At 45.3% G+C, this 25,555-nt stretch overlaps 1 protein-coding gene across 1 annotated transcript; it reads right to left on the minus strand.

Moving 5' to 3' along the window:
• Positions 1-2,445: 2,445 nt before the first annotated feature.
• On the minus strand, positions 2,446-9,153 carry polr2m (RNA polymerase II subunit M). Its single transcript, XM_087981484.1, has 4 exons — positions 8,993-9,153; positions 4,804-5,535; positions 3,305-3,515; positions 2,446-2,965 (listed from the first exon to the last, which is right to left on the minus strand). The coding sequence occupies exons 1-4, from the start codon at positions 9,100-9,102 to the stop codon at positions 2,819-2,821; spliced, it is 1,200 nt and encodes a 399-aa protein (XP_087837610.1). The 5' UTR covers positions 9,103-9,153; the 3' UTR covers positions 2,446-2,818.
• Positions 9,154-25,555: the final 16,402 nt, after the last annotated feature.

Consider the following 25,555-nt stretch of genomic DNA (forward strand, 5'->3'; position numbering starts at 1 on the left):
ATTGAGACCGACGAAAAAAGTACTTCTTACAATAATAGAATTCAAGATTGCTATTCACAAACCAGAGACTATTTGTTCCCAAGACATGCATCAACAATTTTGATTGGACAATTGCACAGTGGAACAATCTGTCAAAGGAAACACAATCTCAGCCACGTCATTTGAAATCTTCAAAACCCATTTTTAGATTTCCATTTGTAAGTAATTTGTATCAGCACTACTGTTTCAGCAGGTCATGCCTGTTTAGCTAGTACTACCCATAGAAATATTGGCAGAGAAAGGATATTAGTCTGTGAGATAACGTAACCAGAGCAAAAGTAGAATTCTATCACTGCCCTGCAAAGTAGAATTTGCTAAATTTACTTCTAAATTTGTACCACCTTCTCTGGCAGAAACACAAAACAATGTTTAATAATTAAAATCAAAAACAAGACAAATGTTCAAAATTTGGGTAGAAAAGGAAGAAAATACAGGTAAAACTCCTCTTGCATATATTAAAACAAAAATCACAATATCATCTCCTGACATGAATGGTGTGTTAGCAACAATGCAAAAACATTGGTGAGGCCATTTCTGGAATACTTCTGGTTGCATAGCCATTGGAAGATTATTATTAAATAGAGCAGGTTCAGAAATTATTTACAAGGATATTGCCAGACAGGAAAGTTTGAGTTATAAGGAAAGGATGGGACTTCTATTCACTGGAGTGCAGGAAGTTATGGGGTGACCATAGAGATATTTATAAAATCATGAAGGACATAGATAAAGTGAATACCAAAAGGTGCTTTCGAATGGGAAGAGTGTTCAAAACTAGGGGCCATATTTTTAAGGAGAGAGGAGAAAAAGATTTTGAAGGGACCTGAGCGTGGTTCATATGCGGAATGAGCTGCCAGACGAAGTAGTGGTAGAGGCAGGTACAATTATAACATTTCAAAGACATTTGGACAGGTACATGAATAGGACAGGTTTAGGAGGGATATGGGTCAAGTACAGGAAAGTGGGACTAGTTTAGTTTGGGAACCTTTGTCAGCATGGACAAATTGAACCTAAGGGTTCTGTTTCTGTGCTGTGTGACTCAATCATTAAAAGATTTCAATTTGAATGCAGTCATCATTTAAAGGAATTACTACTCTCCCAGTTACTTTTAAGGAAACTATTTAGTAATAGATAACCTGTCCTCTTCTCTTCCTGAAGGTACCAATTCTCTTTCTGGGATGTGATTCCAAATATCAGCTGGACACTTCTTCATTTAATTGAAACAGGCTGCTTCTGCTAACAGACTGGCTCAATCCGCCCAAACTAAGGTATGGACATGATTAGTTTAAGTAGATTTTGTTTTAAAGGCCACAAATAACAACACAGATGGAACAAAGATAATGTCAAAATAAATTTCCTTCCAAACTTATAGATGGAATTTACATCATATAATGAACGAAGGTTTCAGCTTGTTGCCAAAGAGTTTTAAATAGAGGATTGTAAATAAGGTTATAAATAAGACTTGTTCCAAACCTCTAATTCTTTCATGCCATACAATTATGAGATGGCAAGATACACAGGCACACAGTTTGCACTTTGGGCACAATTACTGTTTCCAGCACAATTCTGCACCCATTTTGAAAATGTTTCCCTTGAGTTCCTGCTCAACCTAATTTGCATATCTAATACTATACAACATTTTAAATATGTAAATAAATAACACATAACTGAGAGGGGGGGGGGGGGAAAAGAGGTGGTCTCACAGAAACACAACTCTTAAGGGGAATCAATAATGTCAATTCTTGGAAAATATTTTCCAGGGAGAGGAGAACCACGGACCATTGTTCTAAACTAAAGGATTGCCCACTTACAACAACAAAAAAAAGTTTTAAAAAATGTCTTCACTTGATAATGGTTTTTTCTGAATCTTTGGTCAGTGAATGTTTAATCATCGAGTTTATTCAAGTGAGGGATGAATAATCTGTTAGGTGTTAAGGGAGATATCTTGCACCAAAACAAATTGAAGTTCAGCTAAAATGTTTAACTTCAAAAAGTTTACCTAAAGCCTACACACAATGAGAAGAAACACAAATTGGTTATTGATTCACTGTAGTTCAGACCTACTTGCACTAGGATGTTTTTAAAACTGGTGCAAATGATCACAGAATCTAGAATTGTGTTGAACACAAATTGCACTTAAAATTCTGAGATATTTTGTGCTAATTATAATAACTCTAGCTAAATTTCACTAAAAAGTAGTCAGTTCAATGTAACAGGTCAGGCCACTGACCTAGTAAAACATGCCTTATGAAAATAAACTATTGAATGTTGCAACTTATCATCCCCACTTTTTAAACAATATTGCTTTAGTGACACAATGCATTACCAATAGCTAGTGACAGAAATAACTGAATCAACATCATCTTCCTCCATAAACATTTTACACCACAAATTAAAACAGCTATGCACTTAAGTAATCAACATTTTCAACTTTAATTTTACCTTTAATACTATGAAAATAGTTTACTTCTTGAATTAATAAAGTGTACAGTACAGCAATGGTACAAAGTGAAACTGACCACATTGGTGCAAAGGGAACAGTCACTCACCTTCCATGCTGCACAAGACTTCTCATTAATACAACTCTCAGAATATACACACTGGTATAATTTAATTATAATGTCAAGAATAAAGAGACCAGCATTAGCCTCTGTAAACGTATGAAAATAATGTTACATGCTGCAATAAGAATGTTTGCATAGATAGAATGCCTGGTTTCAGTGTCTCAATTGTCACCACAAAAGGCACAACTATTGATCTTTCATGTTTGGAAGGAGGGCTGTCAGCTTAAGTCTTCTTCTGAAGAACTGCCTCCGCGATCCCTGTATTCTCGAAAAGCTGTAGCAGTTGCACCTTCCGGGTCAAAGTTCATTATTTTAATATTCAATCTTTGTGTTAGTTTCGCCGCAGCTAACTTGGCCTGTGTGGACTGTAAGAGATAATGTTTATTTTAATTTGAATGTCAAGACAAAAAGCAAAGTTTCCCTTTAGTACTTAGATCTGTCCCAAAAGTAAACTACTCGTATATAAAATTGCATTTCCACACAGTCTCTCAATAACCTTGCTCTTTATAAGCAGGTTATAACAAAATTAAATTGTTTGAAGGCAGCAAACAAGATAGATATAAGACGTTAAATTCTGTGGTAATAACAGGAAGGAAGCAAAAACACTAAATTCCGATTAGATAATTTCATACAACCAGTGTTTTGATAGATCTAAATGCTGTCAAACAACTGCATATTCCATGTGTTCTCTTCATTGTTCATACCTCATACTTTTGCTTCTGTGATATTTGTAGTTCTCTGGACTCTTCCACAGACAGTAGTTGAGCAGGAGAATGGTAAAGTGGGGGCAATCTAGCAGCTGTGATATCATCCAGGTGTTTCCGGTCCCTTAACCTTCGTTCTGCTGGAGACAGTTTTAATTCAGATCTGCCGGGTGATTGGTCTGGAGATGAACTGGGTGATTCCAATATTGGGCTGATGCAAAAAGAAAACAAGTACTCAGACCAAAAGACACGGTGCTTCCCACCAGTAACAAAAGACTCACGTAGCCTGAGAAAGGCAATGTTTAATAGCTTGGGATTGCATAACATTAAAGAGTGATTCACAAGAGCTCTAGATCTTCATGTAGTGCAACTCACAGAAGATCGAGGAACATAGATTTTATAAGCAACTTTTCATCTTTGAATTAACAGTACAATCTAAAGTCAATGTTTACATTTAATGAACAAGACACTGCACTCCTACTTACCTCAACAGGCAGTGAAACTAAAATAACTTAAAAACAGTGGTTGGCACTGCTGCCTCAATGCCAGGAACGTGGGTTCAATTCCAGCCTCGGGTGACTGTATGTGGAGTTTGCACATTCTCCCTATGTGGGCGTGGGTTTCCTCCGGGTGCTCCGGTTTCCTCCCACATTCCAAAGATGTGCAGGTCAGGTGAATTGGCCGTGCTAAATTGCCCATAGTGTTCAGGGATATGTAGACTAGGTGCATTAGTCATGGGAAATGTAGAGTAATAGGGTAGAGGAATGGGTCTGAGTGGGATACTCCAGAGCGTCAGTGTGGACTTGTTGGCTCAAATGGCCCATTTCCACACTGTAGGGATTCTACGAAAAATAGGACAGAGTCCTAATTATTGAACAAAACACCCACAAAATTCATAATTATAGTGGAAGAGAGAATACCTGTACTTTGTTTTGCAGAACATGAAAGTAATAAAATTGTGAATATTAGTTACAGAATCTCGCAAACACACTGGTAATGCTTTTTAAACAAAGTAGAAAGTAACTAATTTTAGATTACTGCCAATACTACCAATCATTAAATGACACTGTCAATGTTGTTTTTAATTTGTTTACACACTGACAAGGTCAGCATTTACTCCCTATCACTAAATAACATCAAGACGAACAGCTTTATTTTTAAACTGTGCACATTGCCATGAAAAAGCCAAAGACTTCAATTATCCCCACACAGATATACAAAGACAGACAGAAATCAGTCAAGAATTTGCCCTGAAGATCTGAAATGTAAGCTCTCAGATTACTGCAGATTTTTAATGTTGTAATCTTGAGATAAATTGCAACCAAGCAAGTTGTAATGCAGTAAATATTTAAAAATAAAATGTTGAAGGCCCTAAATAAATCCAAAAATTTGGATCTAAATTTCATCAAAATTGCAGTTAACAATGCACAGAAATTTACGTTAATAGAAACCCAAATACAGCTATATGTACTCTACCTCAAACCGGAGATGAAACTTACCGGTTAGTTTTAAATTGTGATCTTTTCATCACTGGATTCTTGGCCCTGTGCTCCAGTATGTCAATGTAATGAGGTCTTTTATTTTCTTGGTGCAAAGTCTGAAATGGATTGTCATTAAATTTGGCATTATTGTTTAAAGGTGGATCATCGATTTTACAAGATACTTTTCCATTATCAATCAGACTGACTTTGTCAAGCCTATCACTAAGCAAATCAGCTCTGTTGACAAGATCTGCTTCCAGGTCATTTGCAATGTCATGGAAATGGCTATGACTGCTCGTTTCCTGTTCTACATACTTGGTTCCCTGATTGGGCAACACAGAATCCAGAGAGTTCTCATTTCTTGTAGTACCCTTAGCTGTGTAGCATCCAGAAGGTGCATGCTCTTTTTCAAATACTGCATGTCTCTCCTGATTTAATTCGTCCCTGTTTATAGTTGCTTCACCATCATCTTGTGACAAAACATATCCACCTTTCTCAGCTTCATTACAATCCTTCAATTTGTTTCCAACATCTTGTCCTGGTGTTAGAGTTGGCAATGCGCTCTTGAGATGGAGGATTTCCTCCTTGTCAGACGTTATCACCTTTTGCTGGTTTTGAAACTCCAGTTTAAAAGCTGAAAGCATTTCAGCTGCTCGCTCCACTTCGTCATGCTGAGAAATTGCTGCTTCTAGTTTTTCTATAAACTCAGCAATCCGTTTACCCTTGTCTGGCAGGTTCTGGATAAACTTCCTGAACAAACAAAGACAATTACATTGAGAAGTTGCTCATAATGAAACAGACATTTAACAAAAGGCAAGACCATTGAATCTAGACTCAGATATATGTGCACAGCTTCTGATTTTATTTTCCACCCCACATTTTCACCATGAAAACACAGTAATTTATAAAAGTCATTGCACTAGAAAAGAACATTTGACCCATTGTGCTAATGCCAGTTCTCAGCAAAAATAATTTAGTTTATCCCATATCTATCTTTTCCCTGCAGTTCTGCAAGTTTGCACACATCAAATGCTTGTCCAAATTGTCTTTTGAAAGCCATAACATGGAGGTGATGGCCTACTGATATTATTGCTGGACCAATCATCAAGAAACCTTAGTAACGTTCTGGGGACCCAGCTTTGAATCTTGCTATGGCAGATGGTGGAATCGGAATCTTATAAAACTCTGGAAGAATCTATTGCCAATTATCAGGAAAAATCTATCCAGTTCACTAATGCCCTTTAGGGAAGGAAAATATCATTCTCACCTGGTCTGACTTACATGTGACTTCAGACCTACAGCACTGCGGTTGACTCTTAACTGCCCTTTAGGCAATTAAGGATGGGTAATAAATGTTAGTCTAGCCAGCGATGCCCACATCCCGTGAATGAATAGAAAATACTGAATCTGCCTCCAACATTGCAGATCCTAACTATTCACTGCATTAAAAAGTTTTGCCTCACATCACACTGCATTTTGTGATTTCTGGCATTTCGACCAACTGAAGTGGTTTGTTTCTATTTATTCTGTCCACACCAATCATAATTTGGAATACCGCTACCAAATCACTCAAGCTTCTCTCCTCTTGTAAACAATGCTAGATCTGGTCTATTAATAATTCCTAATTCTTCAAATTATTCTGGCAAGTTTTCCTTACCCCCTCTCCATGTACTTCCTAAAATTTAATGACCAGAATTGGACGCAATTCTCCCATTGAAGGTCAATCAGTTTTACAGAAATTTGTCATAACTGTCTTCTGCTTATATGCCATACTGATTTATAAAGCACACATTCAATTATACCTTTCTAACAACTGCCTTTCCCGTTCTATCATCTTCAATAATTTGTGACATATACACATCTCTTTTCCGTCTCCCTTAGAAAGATTTTTTTTTTTTTTAAATTGCCTCTCCTTGTCCTTTCCACCAAAGTGATTCAATTCACAATTCCCTGCATTAAATTTCATATGCCACAAGGTCTACCAATTCCACCAGTCCCAAATCTTCCTCACAGCTCACAACACTTGCAAACCTTTGAAAACATGTTTAGCACATTCATGTCTACGTCCTAGTACTAAACCCTGGGAAACTCAGTTGTACACACTATCATATATCCTGTTTGAAAAACAAACATTCACCACCGCTCTGTTTCTCTGTTACTCAGCTAACTTTGTACACAATGTCCTTATCCCTTTCATTCAGGGCTTCAACTTTGTTTGCAAGCCTTTTATGTGGCACATCATCAAGACAATAATACTGATACCAGAAATATACTGATCAAGAAAATTCTCCTGAATATACTCCAAAACAAATAACCATTCTGCCTCTCTGCCCTTAATTAGCCTAAAACTGGGACTGAAATAACATAAAATATATGTTCTTTTACCTAAGATCCAACATTGAGATTCCTCACAAGGCAATCTACTCATAAATCCAGAAAGCGGTGACACATTAGGAGACTGCTACAAACATGGATCAATGTGTATTGGCACTTTGCTTGACATCCTTACTACTGGTTTTCATTTTCTACAAATACATTTATAATATTTTTAAGGGTACATTACAGAACATTTCAAATGGAACAAATTGGGAATGGGCCAATCTGCATCAGTTGATGATGGACAGCTTCCTGTACTGGAAGGCCAAAAGATTTAGGGCATGACAAAGAGCAGAATGTCTTTTCCTAACTTGATGGCCCTCCAGGTGATGTTTATCACAGTGTGCATCTCTGGGAGGAGCCAAAAGACTTCTGTCTGTGCTACGGAGTTTAAAAAAAAAATCACAACACCAGGTTATAGTCCAACAGGTTTAATTGGAAGCACTAGCTTTTGGAGCGCTGCTGAAGGAGGACTGTTGGACTATAACCTGGTGTTGTGTGATTTTTAACTATGTACACCCCAGCCTAACACCGGCGTCTCCAAATCTGTGTTAGAGTTGTTTGGGATAAACATCGATAAAAGCTACTGCAACTCTTTCCACACCTGCTTTGCAAAGTCAGCTTCCAGAGGGAGATGGGCAACGGTTTCTGGTTCCATGCCCACAACAGCTGTCCCAAGGGCAGCAGACAGAAGAACTGAAATGCCAGGCATGCAGGAAGAATCTGATGGACAGGACTCTTCTCTCCACCAGCCATTTCTTGATGCTGGTTTGAAAATTCTGGTGATGAGTCACCTGGCAAATTTCTTTGAAGTTCAGAGGCTCCTACAAATGGCACCTCTAACTTTATCAACACTACTGCACGATAAACAATCCCAACACCAGAACATGGCCAATTATATACGAAATCGGATCATAGGATTGCAATGTTCTGTCTCTATAAAATCGAACATCCTGACTCTCCCGTAAAGAACATAATTCCATGTTGGAGAAACTTCTGATTCTGTTTCAGATCTCCAACATCCGCAGTGCTTAATTGTTATGACCTTTTTGACTCTATTTCCCTTTCTCTCCAAATTAGAAAAACCAGAATACAAATCGCTACCTTCTGCAGCAGGGAGAATGGTTTCCACACGCCCACCTCGAGTCCCGTTCTCCCGATTGTGACCTCGCTGCCCATTTCTCTCTCCCACCCCCAGCCTCCCCTTCGTCCCCTGGGTCCAAACGCCTAGACATCCCCTCCATCCCCCGGCCCGTTCACCCCCGAGCTTCCCCTCCATCCCCCGGCCCGTTCACCCCCCCCCCCCCCCCCCGAGCTTCCCCTCCATCCCCCGGCCCGTTCACCCCCCCCCCCCGAGCTTCCCCTCCATCCCCCGGCCCGTTCACCCCCCCCCCCCGAGCTTCCCCTCCATCCCCCGGCCCGTTCACCCCCCCCCCCCGAGCTTCCCCTCCATCCCCCGGCCCGTTCACCCCCCCCCCCGAGCTTCCCCTCCATCCCCCGGCCCGTTCACCCCCCCCCCCCGAGCTTCCCCTCCATCCCCCGGCCCGTTCACCCCCGAGCTTCCCCTCCATCCCCCGGCCCGTTCACCCCCGAGCTTCCCCTCCATCCCCCGGCCCGTTCACCCCCCCCCCCCCCCCCGAGCTTCCCCTCCATCCCCCGGCCCGTTCACCCCCCCCCCCCCCCCCCCCCCCGAGCTTCCCCTCCATCCCCCGGCCCGTTCATCCCCCCCCCGAGCTTCCCCTCCATCCCCCGGCCCGTTCATCCCCCCCCCCCCGGCCCGTTCACCCCCCCCCGGCCCGTTCACCCGCCACCCGCCTCCCGCCTCACTGACCGATTGGCCTGAAGTTTTCTCTGCCGCCTCAGCAGCTCCAGCAGCTCGGCCTTGGGCTTCTGCTGCAGATCCCCCACCACTCCCTGTCGCTCCGGCAGCGCCGCTGACATTGTAACCGGAGCCGAGTTAAACCCGAAACCGCCACCGAAAGCAGGCGGCGGCCATGACACCGGAAACCACCTCCACCAAACCGGAAACCGCTGCCTTCAAATCGCAACAACTTTATTGTTCCCAGTGTCAGAGACATCCTCAATGATGGAGCGCACCCAGTCAGGTCCCAGCAACAACCACCCACCTTTTTATAGTCACAGCAGTCAGCTGTCCGCCTTGTATTACAATATTGCTGAGAAACAGAAGAGATTAATGACAAAGTCTTATTCATTGTGAAAATGGAATCAAGCAGGAGGCTGCAAACCTGATCTTCTGGCTCAAATCCACTTTCTTCACATCTCCTGGTGGTCTATCTGCTGTTGTTGGGAGTGGAGGAGGTGGTTACAGAATTTGACCCACGAATAATAAAGGATTTGTACATAGTGCTAATACAGTGGTGTTTGATTTAAAGGGAAATTTGCCATTGGTGTCCCAATGCACCAACTATTCTTGTTCTTATAGTCAATAGAGGTCATGGGTTTGGAAGAACATTGCTGGGAGATACAGAATTTGAAAGACTCACAACCTTCTGTGAAGAAAGTGTCTCTAAATAGTTGACTCAGCTGAGATTAGATCCTCTATTTACAGACTCTATAGTCAGGGGACATCGCCAAACTAGGTGTACCCTGTCAAACTCTCTAAGCATTCTATATGTTTCAACGAAATCCCAAGGATCATAACAAATAAATAGGTTTCAATTACTGCATCCAGAGAGATTAAAAACATACAAAGATTAAAGTCTTTTAATGCAATGGAGGTGGTAGAAATTGGAATTAATTTTATTTCACCAGTGACACATGAGTTTGTTATTGTCTTTAGAAAGTTAAAGTTAAGTTTCTGAGAATTAAGGAGTAAATTTTAAGACCAATAGTACTTTGCAATGATAAAGTGAAAAAAAAAATTAAACACACTGAAAGACGTAAAGGACCTGAGACCAATAAGCCTGCATGTAAGGATGCTTCAGGAAATGGCTGCAAACATTGAATGTCGTCTGGCAAGAATTTGAAGGAATTCATTAGAATTGGAAGTTTGCTAAAGAATTGGAGAGAAGCGAATATACAGCTTTTAAAAAAACAAAAGGATTGTAATGAATATTTCAACATCTTAACATCTGGCTTGGTTAAAATGTTAGGCCTGTGCTATCATTAAAAAGGACATGGTGAAGTTGTGCTTTACAGACAGATGTGTGTTCCCAGCGAAGGGGATAGACACCTATGTTATGGCTACCATGATCCACCTCTGCATGCACACTTGCACCGTGACATCACAACAGCTTTCATTTGAAACCATCCGAAGTCAATTCAAGCAAAATATTTCTGATTCAAAGTAAGTATTAACAATTGCACATCTTGTCAATTCAAAGCTGCAGTGATTTTCTAACGTGGCTTTGCCTGTTGCAATGGCAGGTGGAAGTATAATGTGGATAAATGTGAGTTTTTCACTTTGGTAGCAAAGACAAGAAAGCAGATTATTTTCTGAATGGCGATAGATTAGGAAAGGGTGAGGTATAATGAGACCTGGGTGTTCTTGTACACTAATTGCTGAAAGTAAGCATGAGGAGTACTTGGCAGTGGAGAAGGCAAATACTTTGTTGGCATACATAATGAGAGAATTTGAGTACAGGAGCAGGGACGTCTTGCTGCAGTTGCAAAGGGCCTTGGTGAGACTGTACCTGGAGTACTGTATGCAGTTTACCATATCCTTACCTGAGGAAAAATTTCTGGCAATGGAGGAAGTGTAATGAAGACTTATCAGACTGATTCTGGTAACCAGGAAAGGGATTGAGGATCTGAAAAGTGACTGCAGAGAATTAGGTTGGAAGCTGAAGATCAGGACGAGTAGAGTTGTGATCTCAGGTTTGCTACCGGTGCCACAAGATAGTGAGGTGAGGAACAGTCAGCGAATGCAGCTTAACATGTGACTGCGAGGGTGGTGCAGGAGGCAGGGCTTCAGATACCTTGACCATTGGGATACCTTCTGGGGAAGGTGGGACCTGTACGTGAAGGATGCACCTGAACTGGAGGGTCACAAATGTCCTGGGTGGGAGATTTGCTTGTGTGATCCGGGAGGGTTTAAACTAGTTTGGCAGGGGGTTAGGAATCAGAGCCACATGCCTGAGAGGGGGTCAGTTGCAGATGGGGCAGTGACAAGATGCAGTGAATCTATTGGGAAGGTTTCTCATGCAATTAAAAAATGGATCGGTTAAAATGTGTATGCTTTAACGCAAGGAGTGTCAGAAATAAGAGTGACGAACTTAGAGCTTGGATCAGTACTTCGGGCTACAATGTTGTGTCCGTAACGGAGACGTGGGTTTCACAGGGGCAGGGATGGTTGCTTGATGTTCCAGGGTTTAGAACGTTTAAAAAGAACAGGGAGGGTGGAAAAAGAGGAGGTGGTATAGCATTGCTAATCAGAGAGTGCATCACAGCTACAGAAACGAAGGTTGTTAAGAAAGGTTTGTCTACTGAGTCAGTATGGGTGGGAGTTAGGAACAGCAAGGGAACAGCCACCGTACTGGGGGTTTTCTACAGATCACCTAATACATTAGATTAGATTAGATTAGAATAGGTTACTTACAATGTGGAAACAGGCCCTTCGGCCCAAAAAGTCCACACTGACCCTCCGAAGAACAACACACCCAGACCCATTCCCCTACATTTACCCCTTCACCTAACACTACGGATAATTTAGCATGGCCAATTCACCTAACCTGCACATCTTTGGACCTTGGGAGGAAACTGGAGAATCGGGAGGAAACCCATGCAGACACGGGGAGAATGTGCAAACATCACACAGACAGTTGCCCGAGGCGGAAATTGAATCCGGGTCCCTGGTGCTGTGAGACAGCAGTGCTAACCACTGCACCACCATGCTGCCCCGTGCTAGCAGCAGAGATATTGAAGATTCTAGAAAAATGCAGTTATAATGGGTTATGTTGGTATGGGTGATTTCAACTTTCCCAATATCGATTGGAACCTCCTAAGTGCAGATGGTTTGGATGCAGCCGTTTTTGTTTGGTATGTCCAGGAGGGTTTCCTTACTCAGTATGTAGACAGACCGACGAGGGGAGGGGCCATTTTGGATTTGGTGCTCGGCAATGAGCTAGGACAGGTGTCAGATCTCACGGTGGGAGAACACTTTGATGACAGTGATCACAACTGTCTCACATTTACCATAGCCTTGGAGAGGGAAAGGAGCAGTTACTGAGGGAAGATATTTAATTGGGGAAAAGGAAATTATGACACTATCAGACAAGAGTTGAGATGTACAGACTGGGAGCAATTGTTCCACAGAAAGGGCACAGCAGACATGTGGAGACTCTTTAAGGAGCAGTTGTTGCAAGTGATGCACAAATTTGTTCCCCTGAGACAGGTAAGGGGTAAGATTAAGGAACCTTGGATGACGAGAACAGAGGAGCTTCTTGTCAAAAGGAAGAAGGCAGCTTACGTAAGGTGAAGGAAGCAAGGATCTAGCACAGCTTTAGAGGATTACATGCTGGTTAGAAAGGAGCTCAGAAATGGACTGAGGAGAGCCAGGAGAAGGCACAAGAAAGGCTTGGCAAGAAGGATTAGGGAGAACCCAAAGGCATTGTACTTATAAGAGGAATAAGAGAATGATCAGGGAAAAGGTAGGGCTGATCAGACATAACGGAGGGAGCTTGTGCATGGAGTCTGAGCAGATAGAGGAAGCCATAAATGAGTTTTTTGCTTTGGTTTTCACAAAGGTAAGGGACCTTGTTGTGAATGAAAACTTAGAGGAGCTGGGATACAGGCTTGACCAGATCAAGATTGATGAAGTTTATCTTCTGGAAATTTTGGAAAACATTAAGATTGATAAGTCCCCAGGGCCAGACCAGATTTATCCTAGGCTGCTCCGGGAAGTGAGAAAGGAGGTTGCTAAGCCACTGGTGAGAATCTTTGCTTCCTCACTCTCCACGGGAGTCATTCTGGAGAATTTGAGGGAGGCAAATGTTGTTCCTCTTTTCAAGAAGGGTAATAGGGAAATTGCTGGCAATTACAGACCAGTCAGTCTTACGTCTGTGGTCAGCAAAGTTTTGGAAAGAATTCTGAGGGATAGGATTTATGACTATTTGGCAAAGCATAGTGTGATTAAAAACAGTCAGCATGGCTTTGTGAGGGGCAGGTCATGCCTCACAAATCTTATTGAGTTCTTTGAGGAGGTGACAAGACAGGCCGACGAAGTTCGAGCAGTGGATGTGGTGTATATGGACTTCAGCAAGGCATTTGATAGGGTTCCCCATGGTAGGCTCATTCATAAAGTCAGGAAGTATGGGATACAGGGAGATTTGGCTATTCGGATTCAGAATTGGTTGGCTGACAGAAGGCAGAGATTGGTTGTAGATGGAAAGTATTCTGCCTGGAGGTCAGTGTTGAGTGGGGTTCTGCAGGGCTCTGTTCTTGGGCTTCTGCTCTTTGTAGTTTTTATAAATGACTTGGATGAGGAGGTTGAGGGGTGGGTTAGTAAATTTGCAGATGTCACAAAGGTTGGAGGTGACGTCGATGGTATTGAGGGCTATTGCAGGGTGCAGCGCGACATAGACAGGATGCAGAGCTGGCCTGAGAAATGGCAGATGGAGTTTAACCTGGATAAGTGCGAAGTGAATGCTGTATATAGGATTAAAGACAAGATTCTTGGCAGTGTGGAGGAACTGAGGGTGTGCAAGTACATAGATCCCTCAAAGTTGCCACCCAATTGGATAGGGTTGTTAAGAAATCATATGGTGTTTTGGCTTTCATTAAGAAGGGGATCGAGTTTAAGAGCCGCGAGGTTTTGCTGCAGCTGTACAAGACCCTGGTGAGACCACACTTGGAATATTGTGTCCAGTTCTGGTCGCCCTACTATAGGAAAGATATGGAGGCTTTGGAGAGGGTGCAAAGAAGGTTTACCAGTATGCTGCCTGGACTGGAGGGCTTGCCTTATGAAGAGAGGTTGAATAAGTGTGGACTTTTCTCTCTGGAGAGAAGGAGGAAGAGAGGAAATCTGATCTAGGTATACAAGATAATGAGAGGAATAGATAGAGTCAATAGCCAGAGACCTTTCCCCAGGGCAGGATTGACTGGTACGAAGGTTTTAAGATATTGGGAGAAAGGTATAGAGGAGATATCAGAGGTAGATTCTTTATGCAGAGAGTTGTGAATGCATGGAATGCATTGCCAACGGTGGTGGTGGAAGCAGAGTCATTAGGGACATGCATAGCAGTGAGTTGAGGGGTGCATAGGTTAAGTTATTATAGTTTACATAAGGATTAAACTTCGGCACAACATCGTGGGCCAAAGGGTCTGTTCTGTGCTGTACCTTTCTATGTTCTATGTTCTATGATTCCTGGGATGGCAGGAATGACACATAATAAGACACTGGATCAGTTACCACACATTCACTGGAGTGAGAAGAATGAGCGGAGATCTCACAGAAACGTATAAAATTCTACCAGGACTAAACATAGTAAATGCAGGAATGATGTTCCTGATGACTAGAGAGTCTAGACCCAGTCTAAGAATACAGGCCATTTAGGACTGAGATGAAGGGAAATTTCTTCACACAGAGAGTGGTACGTGTGTGGAATTCTCTGTCACAGAAAACAGTCAGGGCCAAAATATCGAATGTTTGAAGAAGGAGTTAGATATACTTCTTCAAGGGATCAAAAGATATGGTGAGGGAGTGGGAACAGGGTATTCAGTTTGACGAGCAGCTTCAAAGGGCCTACTGTTCCTGTTTTCTCTGTTTCTCTGTGTTAATTAAAAGGAAAATATATTAGGGCTTTTTTTCGTTATTCAGGCGATGTGGACTTAGCTGGCTGGGCAAACATTTATTGCTCTTCTCTAATTGCTCTTGAGAAAGTGGTGGTGAGCTTTGTTTGTGAACAACTGCAGCCAATTTGGTGTAGGCAATTCCAATAATAAAATGAGGGAGCAAGTTCCAGGATTTTGAACTGTTAACAGTGAAGTTGTTTGGTGAAACTTGCAGATGATAGTGTTTCCATTATCTGCAACTTTTGTCCTAACACGCGATGGTGGTTGTGGCTTTGAAATATGTTGTTGAAGGAGCCTTGTTGCATTTCTGCAGTGCATCCTGCAGACGGGACACATTCCGGCTACTGAGCGTCAGTGGTGGAGGGAATGAATGTTTGTGAATGTGGTGCCAATCAGCTGGCTGGTTTGTCCTGGATGGTGTCAAGCTCCTTGAGTTTTGTTGGGGCTACACTCATCCAGTTGGCTGGACAACTGGTCCACAATGCAGAGTGCTTCTAACAGTATGGGTTAAATTCCTGGGATTCAGCTGAGGTTATTGCGAAGGCTCCACCTTCTCAACCTTGACCCTCACCTAATTAAACCCACCACCATTCTGCTGCTGTTTCTGCTTCATACAAATATGCATCACCAGCACAAACACAAGGCTGCACATAATATAAATAATGCAAGAATGATCTTGCCTCCATCAAAATATTCAGGCTTCTATTAATCAGCAAAACATGATTTGGAAATTGTCTCTTTTAGTTCCTCAACACATTCTGCTCATTTTCTGATGTTTTGGGAATTTCTGTGATTTCCTAATTTGAAGTATATTTTGTTGGAATGATAGGTTTCTTCTTTATCTTTAGAAAAGTGAATGGCATGAAGCAACATATTTTGTACAATAACTCTCTTAAATAAAGTAACTTTAGAGGCTTGTACCCAATATTGAATTATAATTAATAAATTATAATTGCAGCTTTTTGGCTTATAATTTGCAACGCTGTTTTGAATTAGTAAAGGTGCCCTGGTGTTTGTCATCATTATATTTGTCATATATAGTAATTATATCTAGCTACTAGGATGATCATTATGCCTTCAATATGTTTTATATCTTCATTCAAATTTTTGTAATTCTTTCTTGATGGTTGACAGATGTAAAGGCTCAATTGCAAAGAAGATATTCATTCCAGAGCAAATCCCCATGAAACTGCCTGAACAGCATTAAATATGAGCTCGTCCGACAAGGCATTGTTGGGTGTTGTTTAATGTCAATAGCATTTATTTAAAGTTTAATGTGGTGACAACATTCCTCAGAAAGCTTAACACATGGATTCACTATTCAGACTCTAACTGGTGCTGCATTGAACATGGACATTTGAGAGAAACCATTGAGTTCTGAGGGCCTGTGGTGGTAGTGAGATCGAATTCCCCAGGCCAGGGGAAGTGAGGGTCAGTGGGAGTGAGTCCCCCAGGCCAGGTGGAGTGAGGTACTAGGGTCTGTGGGAGTGAGCTCCCAGGGCCATTGGGTGTGAGTTCCTGGGGTCTGTGGGAGTGAGGTACCAGAACCTGCGTGAGTGAGATGTCACAGTGTGTGGGATTGAGTGCCCAGGGCCCTGTGGGAGTGAGTTCCCCGGGCCTGTGGGAGTGAGGTACCAGAGTCTGTGGGAGTGTTCCCAGGGCCTGTGGGAGTGAGCTTCCAGAGTCTGTGGGAGTGAGTTCCCGGGGTCTGTGGGAGTGAGTTCCCTGGGCCTGTGGGAGTGAGTTCACCAGGCCTGTGGGAGTGAGGTACCAGAATCTGTGGGAGTGATCTCCGATCGCCTGCGGGAGTGAGCTCCCAGAGTCTGTGGGAGTGAGTGCCCAGGGCCTGCGGGAGTGAGTGCCCAGGGCCTGTGGGAGTTAGTTCTCTGGGCCTGTGGGAGTGAGTTCCCCAGGTCTGTGGGAGTGATCTCTGAGGGCCTGCAGGAGTGAGATCCCTGGGTCTGTGGGAGTGAGGTACCAATTTCTGCATGAGAGTGTTCCTAGCACCTTCAGGAGTGAGTGCCCAGGGCCTGCAGGAGTGAGTTCCCTGTGCCTGTGGGAGTGAGGTACCAGGGTCTGTGGGAGTGAGTTCCCAGGGTCTGCGGGAGTGAGTTCCCAGGGCCTGTGGGAGTGAGATACCAGAGTCTGTGGGAGTGTTCCCAGGGCCTGTGGGAGTGAGCTTCCAGAGTCTGTGGGAGTGAGTTCCCGGGGTCTGTGGGAGTGAGTTCCCTGGGCCTGTGGGAGTGAGTTCACCAGGCCTGTGGGAGTGAGGTACCAGAATCTGTGGGAGTGATCTCCGATCGCCTGCGGGAGTGAGCTCCCAGAGTCTGTGGGAGTGAGTGCCCAGGGCCTGCGGGAGTGAGTGCCCAGGGCCTGTGGGAGTTAGTTCTCTGGGCCTGTGGGAGTGAGTTCCCCAGGTCTGTGGGAGTGATCTCTGAGGGCCTGCAGGAGTGAGATCCCTGGGTCTGTGGGAGTGAGGTACCAATTTCTGCATGAGAGAGTTCCTAGCACCTTCAGGAGTGAGTGCCCAGGGCCTGCAGGAGTGAGTTCCCTGTGCCTGTGGGAGTGAGGTACCAGGGTCTGTGGGAGTGAGTTCCCAGGGTCTGCGGGAGTGAGTTCCCAGGGCCTGTGGGAGTGAGATACCAGAGTCTGTGGGAGTGAGTTCCCAGGGTCTGTGGGATTGGGTTCCCAGGGCCTGTGGGAGTGAGCCCAGAGTCTGTGGGAGTGAGTTCCCCGGGCCTGCAGGAGTGAGTTCCCTGGGCCAGGGGGGGTGAGTGCCCAGGGCCTATGGGAGTGAGTTCCCAGGGCCTGTGGGAGTGAGTTCCCAGGGTCTGTGGGAGTGAGTTCCCCAGGTCTGCGGGAGTGAGTTCCCAGGGCCTATGGGAGTGAGTTCCCAGGGCCTGTGGGAGTGAGTTTCCAGGGCCTGTTGCAGTGAGCTTCCAGAGTCTGTGGGAGTGATCTCCCTGGGCCTGCGGGAGTGTGTTCCCTGGGCCTGCGGGAGTGTGTTCCCTGGGCCTGCGGGAGTGTGTTCCCTGGGCCTGCGGGACTGTGATCCCTGGGCCTGTGGGAGTGAGGTACCAATGTCTGCATGAGAGAGATCCCAGCACTTTCAGGAGTGAGTTCCTAGGGCCTGCACAAGTGAGGTACCATAGTCTGCGGGAGTTAGTTTCCAGGGCCTGCGGGAGTGAGTTCCCAGGGCCTGCAGGAGTGAGGTACCAATGTATGCATGAGAGAGTTCCTCGCACCTTCAGGAGTGAATTCCCAGGGCCTGCGGGAGTGAATTCCCTGGGTCTGCAGGAGGGAGTTCCCAGGGTCTATGGGCGTGCATTCTTAGGGCCCCGTGGGAATGCGGTCTTAGCGTCTGTGGGAGTCCGTTCCCAGGGTCTGTGGGAATGTGTTCCCTGACATGTGGGAGTGAAGTACCCGGGTCTGTGAGATTGAGGTACCAGGGTCTATGGGAGTGAGGTACCCGGGTCTGTGAGATTGAGGTACCAGAGTCTGTGGGAGTGAGTTCCCAGGGTCTGTGGGAGTGAGGTACCCGGGTCTGTGGGAGTGAGGTACCCGGGTCTGTGAGATTGAGGTACCTGGGTCTGTGGGAGTGAGGTACCCGGGTCTGTGAGATTGAGGTACCAGAGTCTGTGGGAGTGAGTTCCCAGGGTCTGTGGGAGTGAGGTACCAGGGTCTCTGGGAGTGAGTTCCCTGGGTCTGCGGAAGTGAGTTCCCAGGGCCTACAGGAGTGAGTTCCCGGGTCTGTGGAAGTGAGTTCCCAGGGTCTGTGGGAGTGAGTTCCCCGGGCCTGCGGGAGTGAGTTCCCAGGGCCTGCGCGAGTGAGTTTCCCGGGCCTACGGGAGTGAGTTCCTCGGGCCTACGGGAGTGAGTTCCCAGGGTCTGTGGGAGTGAATTCCCAGGGCCTATGGGAGTGAGTTCCCAGGATCTGTGGGAGAGGGTTCCCGGGGCCTACAGGAGTGGGTTCCCAGGGCCTACGGGAGTGACTTCCTCGGGCCTACAGGAGTGAGTTCCCAGGGTCTGCGGGAGTGAGTTCCCGGGGCCTACAGGAGTGGGTTCCCAGGGCCTATGGGAGTGCGTTCCCTGGGCCTGCGGGAGTGAGTTCCCCGGGCCTACTGGAGTGAGTTCCCCGGGCTTACGGGAGTGAGCTCCCAGGGTCTGTGGGAGTGAGGTCCCGGGGAACTGTGGGAGTGAGTTCCCTGGGTCTGTGGGAGTGAGTTCCCTGGATCTGCAGGAGTGAATTCCCAGGTCTGCGGGAGTGAGGTCCCGGGGTCTGCGGGAGTGAGGTCCCTGGGTCTGTGGTAGTGAGTTCCCTGGGCCTGCGGGAGTGAGTTCCCCGGGCCTGCGGGAGTGAGTTCCCAGGATCTGCGGGGGTGAGTTCCCAGGGTCTGTGGGAGTGAGTTCCCAGGATCTGTGGGAGTGAGTTCCCAGGATCTGCGGGGGTGAGTTCCCAGGGTCTGCAGGAGTGAGGTCCCGGGGGTCTGTGGGAGTGAGTTCCCTGGGTCTGTGGGAGTAAGTTCCCAGGGCCTGCGGGAGTGAGTTCCCAGGATCTGTGGGAGTGTGTTCCCAGGGTCTGTGGGAGTGAGTTCCCCGGGCCTGCGGGAGTGAGTTCCCCGTGCCTGCGGGAGTGTGTTCCCAGGGTCTGTGGGAGTGAGTTCCCCGGGCCTGCGGGAGTGAGTTCCCCGTGCCTGCGGGAGTGAGTTCCCAGGATCTGCGGGGGTGAGTTCCCAGGGTCTGTGGGAGTGAGTTCCCAGGGTGTGTGGGAGTGAGTTCCCCGGGCCTGCGGGAGTGAGTTCCCAGGATCTGTGGGAGTGAGTTCCCAGAGTCTGCGGGAGTGTGTCCCCAGGACCTACGGGAGTGAGTTCCCCGTGCCTGCGGGAGTGAGTTCCCAGGGTCTGTGGGAGTGAGTTCCCAGGGTGTGTGGGAGTGAGTTCCCCGGGCCTGCGGGAGTGAGTTCCCAGGATCTGTGGGAGTGAGTTCCCAGAGTCTGCGGGAGTGTGTCCCCAGGACCTACGGGAGTGAGTTCCCCGTGCCTGCGGGAGTGAGTTCCCAGGGTCTGTGGGAGTGAGTTCCCAGGGTGTGTGGGAGTGAGTTCCCCGGGCCTGCGGGAGTGAGTTCCCAGGATCTGTGGGAGTGAGTTCCCAGAGTCTGCGGGAGTGTGTCCCCAGGACCTACGGGAGTGAGTTCCCCGGGCCTGCGGGAGCGAGGTACCAGAGTCTGTGGTGGCAGCGGCACTGAAACCTGAATCTTTGGGGAGGGAGGCTCACTTAACTCATGGAGCTAAAATGTTTAGATATGGATGCTTCACCTTTTCTCCTTGGCTTGTTTTTTGGTATTACTGCTTTTGTTTTTGTTTTAAATTTTGTGTCTTTGATGGGTTTTTTTTAAAATTCCGGTTATTCCACCTAAGGATGGTGCTGGAGAATGGCAGCTTTGTACACTTTTCCCTGTACTCCTGTATTTGAGTACACATGACAATAAAATCGAAATCTTAAAAAAAAAGGCTACAGCACCATCAATCCCAAACTATTCTACTAAAAATCTGTCAGATCAGTAACATATAAAAAGATAATAAAACTTGCCTCAGGTATATTTTAAACATCTTTTTCCCCAGAGCTGGCTCCACTTTGTTCAGTGATATTGATATTGTGCCTTAAATATACAGGTCAGACATTGCATTTGGCCTCAGTACCTCTGGTACAGTCATTAAGGACCTGAATTGCCTCCTTCTGAATGGTCTATGAGTTAACAATTCTATGGAGCAGGATAGAAAATAGCAGCTTACCCCCTGCTGATCATTACGCTGTGGGACACTGACTGAGATTAAAATGATGCTCACCGTGGTTGAATAGTTCAGCACTTTTCAAATTGTTTTGCATATAGACTTAGCTACCTAATATTGATTACAAACAATTACACATGATCAGAATTTCTGATTGACGCATTCAGTTATTGAACAGATCCTTTGTTCTTTAAATCCAGTGTACAAAAAATGTGAATTACCGTGAAATATAAATGCTGAAATAATAACAAGAAATCTGGTAACTTCAGGAACCCCTAGAACTTTAAGTATTCAAGCTCAGCCTGCTGATAAAATCAGATTGATCACAATTATGAAGAGACGCTGGAGAGATCGAGACATTCGATCGGGGAACTCACTCCCACAGACTCTGGTACCTCACTCCCGCAGGCCTGGGGAACTCACTCCCACAGACTCTGGTACCTCACTCCCACAGGCCTAGGGAACTCACTCCCACAGACTCTGGTACCTCACTCCCGCAGGCCCGGGGAACTCACTCCCACAGACTCTGGTACCTCACTCCCGCAGGCCCGGGGAACTCACTCCCACAGACTCTGGTACCTCACTCCCGCAGGCCTGGGGAACTCACTCCCACAGACTCTGGTACCTCACTCCCGCAGGCCTAGGGAACTCACTCCCACAGACTCTGGTACCTCACTCCCGCAGGCCTGGGGCACTCACTCCCACAGACCCTGGTACCTCACTCCCGCAGGCCCGGGAAACTTACTCCTGCAGGCCCGGGGAACTAACTCCCGCAGACCCTAGGAACTCACTCCCACAGACCCTGGGAACTTACTCCCACAGACCCTAGGAACTCACTCCCGTAGGCCCTGGGAACTCACTCCCGCAGGCCCGGGGAACTCACTCCCACAGACCCTGGGAACTCACTCCCACAGACCCTGGGAACTCACTCCCACAGACTCTGGTACCTCACTCCCGCAGGCCTGGGGAACTCACTCCCACAGACTCTGGTACCTCACTCCCGCAGGCCTGGGGAACTCACTCCCACAGACTCTGGTACCTCACTCCCGCAGGCCTGGGGAACTCACTCCCACAGACTCTGGTACCTCACTCCCGCAGGCCCGGGGAACTCACTCCCACAGACCCTGGTACCTCACTCCCGCAGGCCCAGGGAACTCACTCCTGCAGGCCCGGGGAACTAACTCCCGCAGACCCTAGGAACTCACTCCCACAGACCCTGGGAACTCACTCCCACAGACCCTGGGAACTCACTCCCGTAGGCCCTGGGAACTCACTCCCGCAGGCTCGGGGAACTCACTCCCGCAGACCCTGGGAACTCACTCCCACAGACCCTGGGAAATCACTCCCGCAGGCCCGGGGAACTCACTCCCACAGACCCTGGGAAATCACTCCCGCAGGCCCGGGGAACTCACTCCCACAGATCTTGGGAACTCACTTCCGCAGGCCCAGGGAACTAACTCCCGTAGGCCCAGGGAACTCACTCCCACAGACCTGGGGAACTCTCCCACAGATCCTGGGAACTCACTCCTGCAGATCTTGGGAACTCACTCCCGCAGACCCGGGGAACTCACTCCCACAGGTCCTGGGAACTCACTTCCGTAGGCCCGGGGAACTCACTCCCGCAGGCCCGGGGAACTCACTCCCGCAGAGCCGGGAACTCACTCCCACAGATCCTGGGAACTCACTCCCGCAGACCCTGGGAACTCACTCCCACAGGTCCTGGGAACTCACTTCTGTAGGCCTGGGGAACTCACTCCCGCAGGCCCGGGGAACTCACTCCCGCAGACCCTGGGAACTCACTCCCGCAGATGGTTGTTGAAGGAGCGGTGCTCCAAAAGCTGGTGCTTGCAAATAAACCTGTTGGATTATAACCTGGTGTTCTGTGATTTTTAAACTTTATCCACCTCAGTCCAACACCGGCACCTGCAAGTCATAGTTTGCTGATGGAATTGACAGGCTTTGTTCTCTCCGTGGTATTGCGGATATGGAAAACCAAATAAATTACAGTGGCATTAATTTCAAGGATTTAGACTCAATTTAACTTCATGGTCATTCCAACAAGTAAAAGCACATTGAAGAACAGTACAATCTGTAGTGTACCCAGCCAGCAGTATTGTCGGTTCCATATTCTCTCACTTCAGTGCCAGCGCTATAAAGTTCCTCAAAACGTTGTGTTCCATTTTATTCTGAAAACACTGGCATTGTTCAGATATCTGAATGTTTCTGGTACAAGAGAAGCTTGTAAGCCTTGAGCTTATACAAAGAAACAAAAAAATACGGTACAGGCTAGCTCTACTCCCCTTCAAATGAATAAAGTGGTGTGACACGGAAATTGTCCTAATAATCAGGATCAAACCACATGATGCATTTTCTTACAATGTCACTGAGAGAATATCTTCACAGACCTAAAATTCAACGAGGGAGTCTTTGATCCTATAAACTATTCAAATCTTCTCTATTGACATTGTGTAACCATTCTGCTTTTAATGGGAACAGCAAGGTCTTTCAATAATTGCTAACATTCTATAATCAGCTGAATTAGACACTGAGACCTAATCTAACATTAAGGAAGCACCTACTATCCCCCTATTAAAAACAAGCTATTATAGGACTGTTGGTTTGGATTTAAAGCCATTCCTTTAGAATGGATCCAGGTTTGTCACATAGATAACACGTGAATGCTGTAATTCTAAATAATGAATAAGTTCAGCTGAAGCTCTCAGCCCAGCTTTCAAGGAAATACAGGCAAGTTCCACATCTTACAACAACATTGTGAATAACTTATTCAAAGAGATCAGGTAAAATATAACAAATCAGAATGGATAGTACTACAATGATGGTGGTTGTTACTTGCATCAGCAAACTATGGAACTTCCAGTAAATGTACTGTCCATATGAATTAGATTTGAGATTCAGCAGATTTTTGGCCAAGTTTAAAGTTTTTTTTGGTTTATCTTTGTGTTAATTTTGGTGAGATACAAAATGGAATTATGAGCGTAACTTAATTAGTGAAGATTAAAACTCCTCTGGAATGCATTGGCCATACCATTGACAAGTTATGATGAATGCTAAAGCTGAAAATGAGAGAATTTGCATTTCATTTTGAACATGAGTTGCTCATAAAAACTAAATGTCAAGTCAATGAAACAAAAAAAAGGTTACTGTGCATTTTGATTGAACATTCTTGTTGTTTGTGAACATATATGTGCTAACAAAAATGACAACTGTATGAGAAGATATTAGATTGTGCTTATATTTAGAATAAGAGTACATTAAAGCAACACTTTGACACAAGGCATTATCAAAATGTGAAAACTAAAATATTAGAGAAGATAGCTTTCAAATTCCAACAGCTTTTTATTACATAGTTGTATCTTTGGTTTGTATACTTTATGAAAACTGTTACTAGCTTTTGATACAAACATTTACAAACATTACAAAACATGGAACAAAATATAGGTACAAAGGGCTGCATTTTCGTTCTCAAGTTGTGAAATTTTCTGTCTCTCTGCACCCTTCTCGTTTCAGTGAGAAGTGTCCCAAATGATGAAATTGTTACTCTGGCATGCCCATTCCCCTGGTGATGAAAGGGGGATTGGTTGGAATTGGGAGCAATACTTTTGGGTCTGGGATAGTCCTGACTCTATTTTCAAAAGTCCATGGAATTTCCATTTTCTTTCTTCAAAAAAAGCAGGACCAAATTCCTTTCTTTGAACACTTTATATTGAACCCACCATATTTGATCTAGATGTTTGAAGTGATGTAATTTCCTTCACTAACAAAACAATGATCAGTCTATTATAGAATAGCAAAAAGGCACAATGCTGAGGCTGGGATTGGGGATGATTAGCTGTGGAGATTTGCTTGCTGGGTCAATGTTCCAATTTCCTAACGCAAGACCAGCACATAAGAGCATTGGAGCTTATGAATATTGGACATGGAAGCAGGAGTAGGTCTTTCAAGCCTGCTCCACTATTTAAGATGGTCATGGTTGATTTGATTGTGGTCTCAACTCCATTTTCCAGTCTGCACCAATAAACCTTAACTTCCCTTCTCCATCAAAAATCTACCTCACTCTGTCTTGAATAAATTCAATGACCTAGCTATCATTGTTTTCTGGAAAAAGAATTCCACAGTCTGGTGACCCCCAGAAAAGATTTCCCTTCATCTCAATGTTAAAAGGGTTAAAACCATAACAAGTTTAGCCTCAATCTGTTCAATCCCATAATAACTAGAATGAGCTTTCTTCGAACCTATCCTCATGCAAACCAATTGTTTTTCAAATAAGCAGACCACAATTGTACACAGTATTTTTGGTGTGGTCTCCCTGCAAAGAAGTCCCTCATTCTTTTTATCATTCATTCCCCTTGGAACAAATACCAACATTCCCCTTGCCTTCCCAGTTGTACAGTAACTTATTGTACCTGCATAACCAACTTCTTGTGATTCACTTACAGAGTACACCTAGAGTTCTCTATACCATTGGGTAATGCTATCTCCCTCCATTTCAATTCTATACTGCTTTTCCATTCCTCCTGACAAAAAGGAAAGTACACACATTTTCCTGTATTATAGCCCATCTGCCAAAACTTGCACATTTACTTAATCTCGAGAGTGTGTTGCTGGGAATTGCTGGAGATCTGATCTCCAGCATCTGCAGTCCTCACTTTCTCCACATTTATTTAATTTGTCTATATCTCTTTCCAGGCACACCACTAAAATTAGCCACCATAGATTTGGTCTCTTCATTCAGATCATTGATACAGAATGAAAATAGTTGAGGCCAGAGAACTGGTCCCTGTGGTAATCCATTGGATGCAGGTTGCCAATCCAACAAAAAATCCTTTATCATTA

This window comes from Chiloscyllium plagiosum, unplaced genomic scaffold (genome assembly GCF_037043375.1).
Source record: "Chiloscyllium plagiosum isolate Xiang-an unplaced genomic scaffold, Cpla_swu_hap1 HiC_scaffold_39, whole genome shotgun sequence".
In the NCBI taxonomy this organism is placed as follows: Eukaryota; Metazoa; Chordata; class Chondrichthyes; order Orectolobiformes; family Hemiscylliidae; genus Chiloscyllium; species Chiloscyllium plagiosum.

Coding starts and splice junctions, on each gene's coding strand:
- polr2m (XM_087981484.1), bottom strand. CDS start 9,102: ATGTCAGCGGCGCTGCCGGAGCGACAGGGAGTGGTGGGGGATCTGCAG. Junction 5,536..8,992: donor AGAAAACTTCAGGCCAATCG/GTCAGTGAGGCG, acceptor TTGTTTGTTCAG/GAAGTTTATCCAGAACCTGC. Junction 2,966..3,304: donor CACAGAAGCAAAAGTATGAG/GTATGAACAATG, acceptor TATCTCTTACAG/TCCACACAGGCCAAGTTAGC.